Source organism: Psammomys obesus, unplaced genomic scaffold, assembly GCF_907164565.1.
Source record: "Psammomys obesus unplaced genomic scaffold, mPsaObe1.curated_primary_1811, whole genome shotgun sequence".
NCBI lineage: Eukaryota > Metazoa > Chordata > Mammalia > Rodentia > Muridae > Psammomys > Psammomys obesus.
This window is the reverse complement of record NW_026596088.1, coordinates 2,209,901-2,223,511: the sequence shown is the minus strand read 5'-3', so window position 1 is coordinate 2,223,511 and position 13,611 is coordinate 2,209,901. Positions and strand designations below refer to the sequence as shown.

At 47.3% G+C, this 13,611-nt stretch overlaps 1 protein-coding gene across 5 annotated transcripts in view; it reads left to right on the top strand.

Moving 5' to 3' along the window:
• Katnip (katanin interacting protein) overlaps positions 1-13,611 on the top strand; it is a 168,825-nt gene that overhangs the window by 94,743 nt on the left and 60,471 nt on the right. For all 5 annotated transcript variants that reach the window (XM_055627421.1, XM_055627423.1, XM_055627424.1 and 2 more), the window contains 2 exons: positions 10,920-11,089; positions 12,409-12,474. In XM_055627421.1, the coding sequence (XP_055483396.1) occupies positions 10,920-11,089; positions 12,409-12,474 (236 nt within the window). The remainder of the gene's footprint in view (positions 1-10,919; positions 11,090-12,408; positions 12,475-13,611) is intronic.

The following is a 13,611-nucleotide window of genomic DNA, read 5'->3' as shown; positions in this document are numbered from 1 at the left end:
CACATACATATACTTTACAAGACAGGTAATTTTTGATAGCAACTATATAAAAAAGAATATCCGTCTAATAAACTGAGAAGTGCAAAGTCAGGGTGACCTTCAGGTACCGCTGTATCTATCTAGTGCCCACAGGGCTCCTCTGTCCTTCCTGTCCTTCCAGTAAATACCTGTCTTTATGGAGGGCCCAGAGAAGCCAGAGAGCAAAGATGGGGTGAGAAAGCTGAGGTTTGGCAGTAGTATGGGGTCCTGGTTTGTCATGTAGATGGGACAGGTTTTAAATCTCTGCCACTAGCAGTGGAGAGTCGGGCAGCCAGGCCCCAGGGCTGGTGAATGTGTGTGGACACAGGCCCCAGCTTCTCATCGTTGTGGCTCTAACCATGAGGTGTCACAGCCCAGCAGGGCTGTTGCCCCAGCTAGTTACTGGGAGGAGGTAGGTCAAGGTCAGCAGGTCATGGTCACTGCAGCTGATGGGGTCATAGAGGTACCCTCTGCCGAAATGCTTTAGCTGGCCCGAGATTACGGTGGAGCCTGTGTGCTGGCAGAACTCTGGCGGCTTTGGCTTTACTGACTTCGAACAGAGAAGAGCTAGGAAGAAAGAAGAGGGTGATGGGACAAAGTAGAAAGGCTGTTCAGCCCCAGCAGCAGCCTCCCAGTGGCCCCTGTGACTCCTGATCAAGTTCCTCACTGCAGGTTTGTTGTTCTTAGATGGGTTTCCTTCCCAGTATAAGAAGTTTTATTGTTATTGCCTGTGTACAAATGTCTTAGAGTCAGGGTCCTGCACTGGTAGCCATGCATTTTCCTAGCCAACCTGTTCTGTATCTGAGACTTTACTCTTAGAGGGATGTGCTATAATTATTTTATCCAGATGCAAGTAATAACATGAAGAGCCAGTCCTAGCAAAGTCCTACCCGAGCCCCTAAGCTGCACCAGGATCACACCGGCAAACAATGCAGTCAGTAACTACTGCATTACCAACACCATCAAAGGGAACAAGCATAGAGACGTTAAGGAATCTGCCTAAGGTCACACAGCCAGCAAAGCCAGTATTGAGAACCTGGGCTGTAGAGGCTTCTTCACTTTTACTGATTCCCCATGCAGCCCTTCATTTGCTAACTCAGCTACTCGTTGCATAGAGCACATCCGGTCAGCCTCATGCTAAGCAACAGCATTTCTAAAATTCAAGTTGCAGTCACTTGCTACAGGTTTTTCTAGTGTTCCCTCAAGTGTTGTTATTAGTATTACTATTATTTTAAGTTACTTTTCCCAATACTGGGTGTGGAACCTATAGTTTCAGTTCCTGTTCCTGTGATAAAGTACCCAGACAAAAGCAATGTGTGGAGAGGGGACTTCCTTTAGCTCACAGTTCTTGGTTATGATCTCCATCATGGCAGAGAAGTCAAGGCAGGACCTTGAAGCAGCTGGTCACCTCCGTAGTCAGGAGCAGAGAACAAATGTATGTATACACACTCAGCTTACTTTCTCTATTGTCACAATCCAGACCCAAACCCAGGGAAGGGTGCCACCCGCTTCTTGGCTAGGCCTTCCCATATAAATTAATGTAATAAAGATAATCTCTCACAGACATGCCCAGCCTGACAGTCCCTCATTGAGGAGGACTGTCAGGTTGACAGTTAAAACTAAGCATCAGAGAACCCAAGACCTCACACTTTACCATGGTCCACACTGCAGCCCTGACCGATATCTATTCCTATTCATATTTAACACTTTTTAAAGAGAAATAGCATTTGAACTAAAGTCATCGTGCACACTGAATTTGTTTCCAGGGATTTCTGCACAAAGCACCTCGCACAGTTGCGTAGACAAATCAAGGCATTGGCAGGCACAGGCTCTACAGATACAGGGAAGGTTGCTCCAGGCTCTCTCCCATCTTTTGTAGCTCTGTGGCTTGTGGCAGAGTGACCCATGCTCATGGCCTTTTCCCATATATGTATCTCTGTGTCCAAACTTAGCAGTTCCGTAGGCATCAGCCACATTGTATTCACCCTGTGGACAGATCTTTGCCTTATCACTTGCAGAGACCGCTTTTCCAAATGAAGACACATCCGCATACACGGGGGCTAGGATTCAGTAGATCGTAGCGTGCATGCATATGTGTGTGCAAGTGTATGTGTGTTGTTAGTGACTAAACCAGAGCCTTGCGCTTGTAGTGCCACAGAATCACATCACTAACCCATCAACACCTTCTTAGAAGATGAGTCAAGACTGAGCGAAGCAACATCACTTTGACAGAGCCTAATTAACTAATTCAAAATATTCTCTCTTCCAAGTTTAGCCATGGTCTAACAGATTCAGGAGATGAGGGAAAGGGGAAACAAGAGCGAGAAATGAGCCCAGGGGTGAGAAGGAGCCCAGGGGTGGGTGATGAATGTCTGATGTGGACACATTCCCGGCTCCATGGCAAAGAAACACACAAATGAATAGGAATCTACACATCACCAAGTCATCTACAGGAAATCCTATTACCCACAGTTCCTGGGGATTGTTTCTTAGATGCAGCTTGAGATGGAGTACTCACTTTGAACAGATAGGCTATTCTGTAAACCTGACTCTTCTACCAGCCAAATGTATCAAGTTTGGTAACTGAGGTGAAAATGGAGAGCTGGCCTTGTTACCACAATGTTCTAGCTACAATTGGATCACAGTGGCCAAAGCTGTCTTCAAAAGCCAGTAGACTGATGACCTGGCCAGCCATAGATGGCTTTGCAGACAATGTCACAAGGATACAGCACCTCTCAGTCCACCTAAAGGGGTCTCTCTCTTCTCCCAGGATGGGGAAATGATGGTCTCTTGGCTGACCCCAGATAAAATGCTTGGCTTTGTTATGGGTATAGGTTACAGAGAAGGTGTATCTCAAGCAGAGGGAGCTGGAATGTTCACACCACTAAGGGCACAAGGAGCCAAAGACAATCTGAGAGAGCATTGGAGCCAGCACCCCATTCCCCCACAGATTCCGAGGGGGGCTGCTCATGAATGTTAACTTGCACATGGAGGTTGGTTATGGTCTAGGTGTATAAAAAGACTCTCACAGTCTTTCTTGCAAATGAGCCTTTCATTGTTATGGTTACGTCTCATCACTTGTGTCTTTTTTTTTTTTTTTTTTTTTTTTTCTGTCAGTTCCTTTGGCCAGTGTTTATGGCCTGTATCTTGCTTTCATTCTTTTCTTTTCAAACTTCCTACATCTCTATATTAAGGTTTGGTTTTTGTAAGCAGAATGCAATTGCCTTTTATTTTTATCCTCCAACAATCTGTGTGTTTTAATGGGAGCACTTAGTCCATTTACATTTAATGTAATTGCTGATATATTTGAGTTTAAACCTGCAATCTTATTATCTATTTTTTTATTTGTTTTGGCTGTTTCACATCTCTTCCCTTTCTTGCCTTCTTTTGAACCAATTGTCTTGTATTATTCCTCTTTCCCCTCCCTATTAGCTTGTTAGTTATACATTCTTTTATTCTTTTACTCATTACTAGAGATTGCAGTGTGCATTCTTGACTTACTAGCATCTACTTTAAATTAGCACATTTACTGATTTTAGTTCAGTGGAAAGACCTTCAGCTCTAAAATGTGTACCCCTCCCCTATAAAAGGCTATCACTATTCATTTTAACTCCCTGCAGGTTTTTAATCCCATTAGACATCATTATTATTATTTCTGTTGTTATTGTTTTGTACAGTCAGTATTAATTCTGAGGCATCTACACTGTGAACCTTTCCACACCCCTGACTCCTAGCTGTTTCCAGGTCACTTTCACATTCAGACTGTCACCTCCTTGAGTCCATTACAAGCCTTTCTCAGCTTTCCCCTTGTGGCAGCTCCTCTCAGCATCATGGGTACGTACCTTAGGGAGGAGTCCTCCCAGCGGTTGTGTTCACCTTCTGCCTGTCTGCTCCTGGCCTGTACTATTTCACAGTCCCTTCTTTCCCCATGTCTTCAAACAGATTCCTTTTTACAGACTAACTTCTGTAATATTCAAACCAGGTTTTCTAGCTGTGTTCCAGTAAAAGATTGCTTGTTAACTTAACTAGTCTGCCATTCTAAAAGGGTAACTCATTTCCTCTCTAAAACACTGTTTCTCTTCTTACTCCCTTTTCTTTGGCCAAGGTCATACCACTGACCTTATGTCAATTAAACATGCACATAACATGTAGCGCCATTTTCCTCACTCACTGTCATGGTCCTTGATTCTCACTCCTGGCCTGTGTTGCTCCAGAGTCTAGCCATAGGCTTTCTAAAAATAATGGAATCTCCTCCCAGAGACCTCTTGTCTTCTGGAAGGTGAGTGAACATTTGTCTTTGATGGAGAAAGTTTGCTGTCCCTGTTGTCAGGGTGATCTAGAGAAGTGATACATCAGAGACACCTTTCCCAGATAAGCCACCAGCTGCAGAAATACAGTAACACCCTCAGCGTGAGTTGAGTTAGAGGATGCTGACAGCCCTGTAGTTAGTGTTCCTGTCCATACACCTGCAGCATAAGCGCCGTATGTCAAAGTCCAGAGTCTCATAACATTCCAGTCAGTCCTCATTAGTAGCAAGTGATAAAAAGTCAAACTGGCTGGGTATGCTGGTGCACACCTGCAATCTCAGTACCTGAGAAGTGGAGGCAAGAGGATCAAGTGTTCAAGGTCAGACCAAGCTACATAGCGAGTTCACGACTAGCCTGGGCTACATGAGACTCTGTCTCAAAAAGAAAGAAAAAAAAATCAAACAGTGTTAAGTAACAAAGGAAATGAATCAGTGGCTCACCACAGACATAAAACGTCCATGTCTGTGGGTGAGGTCTAAGGCCTCGGAGGTCCAGGCACTCATGTGTTATCAGAAAGCTATTTCTTCTGACTTAGTTGTTTTCCTCAGACCAAATGGATCTCAGACTTGAACTTGCCTCAGAATGGTTGAGCTCCTGACTTGTTCTATCAGACTCCGTGGATATAAATGCCTAAGCATTTGTTTTCAAGAGTTCCCAGGTGCCTCTCTGGTTGCTGGTAAGGAAACTCACTGTGGGAACCACTTCTCCACACAAGCAGGCAGGCATTTCACTGGTGGCTAGAGGTGGCCCAGGGGCCCAGGCTGGAGTGCTGGAGTCTTTCCTCCTCTTGTTTCCTTAAGGTATCCGTCAGGTCATGGCAGCGAGAGAGCTGACTAAAAGCATCGAACCACACAGGCTTCACTGTGGACTGCTGGCCTGTGATCACCACAGTGGATATTTGCTGGTCTGACATTTCATCTTTGCCACTTCAGTGGGTGCCTGGGTGACCCTCAGAACTGCCCACAGGCAGTTTTGCTGTGGTTCTGAGTGAAAGCCTGTTGAGGCACAGCTGGTAGAGAGGTAGGTCACCTTGTTGTAGGTTCTTTGTGATGTTGAATTCATGGCCAATCTCCTGAATGACACACCGTTTGTTTTTAGGTAAGAGAAGAAAACCAAGCAGCAGAGAAGCAAAGGGAGTGGAGTTACTGGAAGAGGGATGGTTCTCCATCCAAAAAGAGCAGTTTGGGATAAATTAAAATGTGCAATTTGGCTTTTGCTAGTGGCTCAGATTTACAGAGTGAATAAATCCACTATTCCCTGGATCCAAGATGAGAATAAATTCACCATCATGTGGCATTCAGGCCAGTGTTGGTGCAAGTGAGAGATGAGGGCATCAAAAAGAGTTAAAAGGTGGTTGCAGTGGGAGGAAGCACACAGAAAGGCAGCGGCCATCAGCAGAGTAACTTGGGGGACTCCGTATTCTAGAAAAGGATCAGCAGCAGCACAGCACTGCTGGTAGAGCCACAGAGCCAGCCTCCTCCTAGAGAATGGTAGCAATTTAAACCCAGCTTCTTAGCATAGTCTGTCTATGCTAAGGCACAAACAGCACCCATGCTTGATAGCACTGTGGAAGGATGTGTCAAAGCTGTCATGCAGACAAAACTGGTCCCTTTCACAGAAGAGTCAAGCACTGTGCTAGGAGGTTGCCTTGTGCCCCTTGTCCTGGAGACCATGTTGTAGACGTCTTAGCTTTCTCTAGGCCACTGTTCCAGCTCAGCCCCAGAGCTCTAAGAGGCCCATGTGTATAGATGGGTCACCAGCATTTTTGGCACTGATTTTTGAGTGTTACAGGCAGGGGTGAGGGGACTGTGGTTAAGGACTGTGAGTTTCAGAGTCTGCTTGTCCTCCTGCCAACCGGACGTTACCTGATGCTTGTTGAGCTCTGCACATGGTTCTAGCTGCTTATGTACAAGACCATCTGGAGGGTCTGCAGCAGGCATGGGCATTTCAGCTGTACTCTCCTAGTTAGAGATGGTATGCCTTTCACAAACACCGAGATCTACAGGGTTTGAGACTGATTTCCCCACCCATTCACTTGACAGAAGCTACAATGCCAGATGCAGAGGTGCAGCAGTAAACCAAGAGTAGCTAAGGCCCTTGGAGCCTGTTAGCCTTGTGGCCCCTCAAAAAACCCAGCTGCAAGCGCTCCAGCCTTCTACCAACCGTTTTTAACCTTGCTGCTCATCAGCCCCCCCCAACCCCAATCATTCCTCAGCATGCCAAGCTCTGCCTTCCTTAGGACTGTAGCACCTACTACCCCTTGGTCCGCAATGGCCTCTTTGTGTTGGTGTTCGTGGGTCTGCTGCCGCCAGTCTCCCCACGAGGTTCTCCTCCCTGACTGTGCATCCTGAGTGATGGGTATGCCCACTGCCATCATGTCGTCCTTTCCTCTGCGTGCACTCCACGTCTGCCCCAGCTCTATGACTGTAAGGTCAGTGAAGGCTGTGGAGAGCTGTGCCACCTACCACCATCGCCTTGCGCCCAGAGCAGTGTCTCCCCCTGCTGGGGAAGCCACAGTGGGTTGGGGGCCTGCCACTGTACCTCTCCCCAGGCTGGGAGCCCATTCCTGCCTCAGTCAGGAAGCAGAGAGAGTTCATAGTTAGGATCTCCATCCCAGAGAAGCCCAACACCACTGCCTTCAGCTTCTTGCCTTGTTTTATGCCTCAAGGCTATTTTAGACACACAAGCCCTTTTGCACCAAGTGTAGGCATCACTACCCTTTACCCACCTGGATTCCTGTAACATTAAGGATTCCATAGAATTGCCAGTTGCCAGCTTTTGCTTGTTCTTTCTTTTTTTAATGAAAAGGGTGGGGGGAAGCAAAGCGTTTATCTCCATGAGGAGCACAGTCCTACGTGGGAAGTTCAGCCTGGCACTGAGAAGCACGTGACCATGTCAGGCAGGTTCACTGCCCCATGCCTGCCTCAGTGCCCAGGCACATGCAGTCACTCTGACTCTGGTGTCTGAGGGGCACTCTCCGCCTTGGCATAGACTCCAGAAGAGCTATCAACTCTGTCAAGCTAGTACCTAGTTGTGTTATCCAGACTTCCCATTCCATGACAAACACCTGAAAGACACAGCTGAGAAGCAGGGAGGCTTTTTTCCCCCATACCTTCAAAGGTTCCGGTAGCTGGTCTCTTGGCTTCGTTACATGGCCCCCTTTTAAAGGGAGAACATCATGGCAGAAAGGGCAGAGTGGAAAGAGCAGCTGACCTGTTGGTGACTAGGAACCAGGCACAGGGGCATATACATGCAATCATCTGGGAGGCTGAAGAATGGGGTAAGGGCTCGGCCCACTTGGGTTCTCTAGTGAAACCTTGTCACAGCAAACAAACAAATCAAAGCAGGGGTCAAAGACGAGGTGCACTTTTCAAAGGCTCTCCCTGGTGACCTACTTCTTCACCTTCCATAGTGGCACTTCTCCATTCAGATTTTTCATCTAGGGCTGGCAGGATGGCCCCGAGGTAAAGGGAAGTGCCAAGCTTGACCACCTGAATTCAGGCCCCAGGACTCATAGGGTAGGAGGAGAACCAAACTGTGCTCTGATCTGTGGAGCGCACCCACACACATTTGCACACATGCTTCCCCCCGTCAATCATTCCACCAATATGTAACTAAGCAAAATTAAAACTATAAAATAAAATGTGCTGGAACGTGTTGCTGCATTATGGTGTGACCTCTGGAAATGCCCTCAGACATCCTAGTGCGTCTCAGTGCAGCCCCAGCCCCAGCCCCAGTCGGGCAGAGCAGTTGTCACTGTACTCGCCCTGAAGTAATTGTACGGTGAATAGCTGGTCTAGGGTATAATGCATGAGGGTCAGCCTGGGGTAGTAAGCATTTCATCTCCTTGGACATCACCATTTCTGTGGTGGGAAGCTTCAAGCTCTCCCCAAGCTCTGTGGAGGTGTCTGGTTAACTGCCGTGGACTGAATCCCCCTAGTGTGCTGTGAAACATTAGAGACAGTCTCATATCTTTCCGTACCTCATCCTCATTACCCGGCCTCTTTGTAGCTTCTCTGTGTGCTCTCTTGTCCTCTACCAGCCTCTAGCAACCTCTCCGCTCCCTTCTGTGTTGCTGTGTAGTTTAGTGTGAACAAGAACATGTGGTATTTCTTGCTGCGCTCGGCTTACACCACTTAACATGGCCTCTTCCCCTTCCATCTCTGTCCTGTAAGTGAGGAGCCCGGTCTCTTTTCAGAATAAGACTCCATGTACACATGTGCCACATCAAAAAGATTTCTTTGTCAGAAGCACGGCAGTTGACTTAACTTTTTCCAGTTGTACTGCAATTAACATGGATATCCAGGTAATTGGAACACACACACAAACACACACACCATCCTAACTGAGGTCTGTAACACACAGTGCTTTTGATCTGCACTTGCTTCTTGCTTGTTTAGCGTGGTTGAGCATTTGTCATATACTTGTTAACCATTTAACCATTCCTTTTTAAAGTAGATTTTGAATGTTAGGTTGTTGTTTTTTTTTTTAATTTTTAAAGGTTTGTCTTTTGTTACTTTTAATTCTGTGTAGGTATGTGTACATGAGTTCAGGTCCCCACAGTGGCTCTGGCCACAGCTAAAGTTACAGGTGATTGTGAGCCACCTGATGTGGTGGCTTCACCCCCTAAGCCATTTCTCCAGCCCTATCTATTGTTTTGAGAAGCGTTTATGTTTATTCGGGTCTTCTGCCACAGGTTTTGCTGTAGTGGTGATTGTTGCTTACTTGTTTGAGACCAGGCGCCAGAACAGTTTGGCACCTAGGCTCAAGTAACCCCCCATCTCAGCCTAAGCTGTGTACCACCACAGCTAGTTTATGTCCCATTTAAAAAATATTTAATTTTATTTACATGTGTTTGTCTCTGTCTGTGCATGTATTCATGTGTTCGTGGAGGCCAGAAGAGGGTGTCAAGATTTCTTGGAGCTTGAACTACAGGTGGTTGTGAGGTGCCTAGTGTGGGGGCTGGGAACTGAGCTCAGGTTCTCTGGAGGAGCACCAGTCACTCTTAACCCCTGAGCCATCTCTCGAGTCCCAAGTTCAGTTCTTCATCAGCATCTTACCTATTTCTATATGTGTGTGTATATGTGCATGATTCTGTGTGTGTGCATGTTGCACACGTCTGTGCATGCTGTGGAAGCCAGGAGACCCTGGTTGTCCTGTGATTCCTTATGCCCTGTGTTCAAGTCAGGGTCTCGCAGGGACCTGCAACTCACTCAGTAGGGCTGTCAGGCAGGCAAGCCACAGGCATCCCCAGGTCTCCACCCCCGGGTCTGGGTTTACAGTCTGGTACCACCTTGCTCATGTTTTCACCTGGATTCTGGGAATGACACTTGGGTCCTTGTGCTTACAGGACAAACACTTAACCAAATGAGCACGAATTATTTTTTGTTTGGTTGGTTTTTGTAATTGTTGTTTGTTTTGTTTTGGTGGTGGAAATGATGTTGAATCTGAAGATTGCTTTGCTTAGTGTAGACATTTTACCAATATGAGTTTTTCCAGCCATGAGCATTCAGTGCCACCCTCACTCTTGCTCAGGCACACTGTTCTGATGAGAGCAAGGCAGGAGAGCTGAGGGCCAAGGCAAGAAGCTCATCAGCATCTGCCAGTGTTTGCAAAGGGCAGGCAAGTAGAAGGGTGCTTTCCTTAGCTTATACCAGGTCACATGGACATGGCTGCCCTGAGGTCCATGAGGGGCTGCTTCCTGTCCCTCTTTCCAGTCACCAGAACAGTGATTAGCACAACCTTTGTTATCTAGAGGTGACTTAGAGTGTGTGGAGGGTGTGTGTGTGTGGGGGGGGTTACCTTTTATGTGAGGGAGGACCGAGGAATGACTTTGTGTCTGTTTGTTCCTTAAACTATTGGTAATATGCTGCAGAGAACATTCTCCCTTGTACTCAACTTTGCAGCATAGATTTTCCAAGAACAAACATGTCGGCTGTGTAATACCACAGTCCATCGTGAATTTTGGAGTACTTAGCATTAGCATAAAACTGTCATCTAAGCCACAGGCTATGTTCATTTTTCTTTCCTTGCCACAGTAACTGCCCACCCCCCTTTTTCTGAGTGTACATGCATGTGTGCGTGCCCATGCAGGTGCGTGTGGCAGCAGAGGTTGACATTGGGTGTCTTCTTCAGTGGCATCTCCACCTTACTTAGCAGGATCTCTCACTGAACCTGGAACTCACCATCTCACCTCTACTGGCAGGCCAGCAAGCCTATAGAATCCTCCTGTCTCCACTCCTAGAATTGGGGTATGGCTTGTAAATGACCATACACATCTTTTTACATTGTTGGGATCTGAACTCAAGTGTTCAGGTAGGGGTGTGTGTGTGTGTGTGTGTGTGTGTGTGTGTGTGTGTGTGTGTGTGTTTTACTGGCTCCAGTCCTGAGGTACCCACTGCAGCTACTTACTGTGCCTGCCTGGGTACTTTTAATCTGGAGCAGTTCTCCAGGTTTCCTTCATCCCTCAAGACCTTGACATTTTTAAAGGGGCTGGTCAGTTCTTTTACAGAGTGTCCCTCAATACGCTCTAATTAATTTAGAACTGTTTTCTGAGAACACAAGCTAAAGAACATCTCTATTTTCTTTCCACAGGGCCTGGCAGCCGGAGAGACAGACCCTTGTCGGCAACCCGCAAAGCATGTGCAGCCGAGGACCGAGAGGAAGATGCCTCGGCTGTGCTGAAAGCCATCCAGGTGGAGAATGCAGCTCTGCAACAGGTGCTCCTCAGCCACGAGCCCGAGCCACCCGCCAGTCCACAGCAGGTGGAGCACCTGTGGGGAGGGGGCTAAGGAGGAACGGGACACACGCAAGGCTAGGAAAGGTTTGAGCAGCAGCTGGCTCTGACCAGACCCCACATTTCAGCTGTTCTCCACATCAGCCACCATCTTGCAACTTCTGGGTTATTTCTGACCACTTATCACTAGCTTGTGACTCACTGGTCATTTCCCAGCAAACTTGGGATAGCTTATATAGCTGTCTTGTGGGTTCTTCTTTCTTCCACTCTTCTAGATTTTTTTCTTTCCTTTCTCCTTTTCAACCCTCTGACACTAGAGAATAGAGAAAAAAAGGATAGAAAGGAAAGGAAAGAGATCCCCGAAGAGAGTCAGGAGTCAGAGGGGGCACAACATTATCATTAGACCACTTCCTGCTGATTGGAGTCTTGAGTTCCTTGGAACAAGTGTGAGCTTTGCTGTCAGGAAATCTGTTTTCTTCTTGTTTCTTCTTTGAGCACAACTACTTAACAAACTGCGATGAACAATAAACAACTAGCAACCCACCGACAGACAACCCATCCCTGGGGCTCTAAGCATTTATATACTCTCTGAAAAGTCCCCAGAATTCCAAAAGTCACACAGTCACAGACACTGTCTGCATGGCAAAACCACACCTCTGCTAGAGCACCAGGCAAATTATAGTCAGTTGCTGCAAAGAAGTCCCAATAGTCCCACACCTGGGATCACAACAAAATCATATTATAATATTTCTGGGGGTTGTTTTGTTTTGTTTTGTTTTGTTTTAAGAAACCAAAATTCCAAAGTTCTCACTGAAAGCTTAGGCCTATACTACAAAATTTCAGGCCAGTGTGTGGGTGAACGGACAGTAGGCTGTGGCTCTCTTGAAGCTGGTCCGAGAATGTGAGCCACAGGGTCCCTGCTGTTCCTCTAGTCTACTTCCCTCATTCCTCATGATGATGGCCCAGACCTCCCGTAACAAACTGGAAGGTCAGAGGTGGGGTAGAGCAGAGGCCTTGGGAAGCTGAGGCCTTACATACGCCTCAACATGTTGCATAGTCTCTGGCTCTGCTGCTGAGACCCTTAGCCTGTCCCACTTGAGGCTCATGGTGACCCCACAGTAGGCGAGATCCTCTGCTTGGATTATAGATGTGGCCAACTGGGGTCACATGCAAGATCAGCCTGGCTGTCAGCCCACATTTTGTCCATGGCTGCCCTGTGCTCTCTGGTTGTTGAGAGTGTGTCTTCCCAGAGGATACCTTTTGCCCAGTCTGTCTGCCTCCTTGTGTGGGAGGAATGAACAGCAATGGCTTCATCCCATCTTATGTCATCTGATGCTGACTTTGCAGGATGCTGAGGAACCACCAGCAAAATCATGGCCCAGTCTGCTGAAGGCCAAGGAGGACAGCCCCGAGGTCAGTGTGAGCTGTGCCCAGCCAAGCTGGACATACTCTGTAGACCCACACTCTGTAAACACACTGCCCTGATGGCCTCCAGCCATTTCCCTTCCATAGTCCCAGGAGCTCCTCTCTGCAGCCTGAGCACTGGCCTTCTACCCATTTCATAGCTGTGGAAGTTGGAGCTTGAGTGGCTTGGCCAAATTTGCAAATTGAAGCTGGAGTCTAGCCAGGCCTGCTGACTTGCTTCTTCCTTCCATTTCTATTTCCCAGTGAGATAAAACTAAGATAAGTGGATCTTAATTTTGAGAATAAATACATTCTATCTATCTGTCCAAGCCAGTCGGGCACATCTCATAAAGGATGTGAATTAATAAAGCACCACAAATGTCTTTATGGCACTCAGGTGCTCCCCGTGTTCTGAATTCAGAGATGGCCCAAACATATATACCCATGGCTGCAAGGAGCATATAGGTCCAGTTAGTGGAGCCAATAAACATCCTGGGACAGGGTGCCTGGGAGGGGGCCATGCTTGCTCTGACAGGTGTCTTGGGTCACTACCTGGAAGGTGAACTGGGAACAGCTGGAGGTAGCCAGGAGCTAGTTACATTAAGGACCAGAAGGAAGCCCAGTGTGATGGGATGGATGACATGCAAAAGGGGAGCAAAACCACAGAGTCCCCAAATGAGTTTCTTTTTTTCTTAATTGCCTTTGTCCTTCTAGATTACAGTCATCCTAGGCAGTAGCCAGTCAGTATTTCTGACTGCCCTGTGATCCAGGGTTCCTGAGTAGCCTGACCCCTGACCCCACAAGCTTCCAACTATGACAGTCACCTGCAGACAGATATCAGATTCCATTCCGATTTAGATGATAGGGGAGAAAGGAGGAAACATGAGAGAGTCACTCATGAGTCTGTGGGGTCTGGTCTCTTAGGAGGAAACTGAACCCAGGTTAGTTGAAATGGTGAGTGGTGAGGCGACAGGAGTGTTCAGTAGCTCATAGGACTATTCCCCAGAACCTCCCCGTCATAATGATCTGAGAATACATGAGAGATCATAAGCTGACCCTCCCCAAGCTAGCGCTGTCACATGTATGCATTCGTATCTACCTGGTGGGAGCAGGTACCTGGAAAGCCCATGCCTTTGACCATCGTTG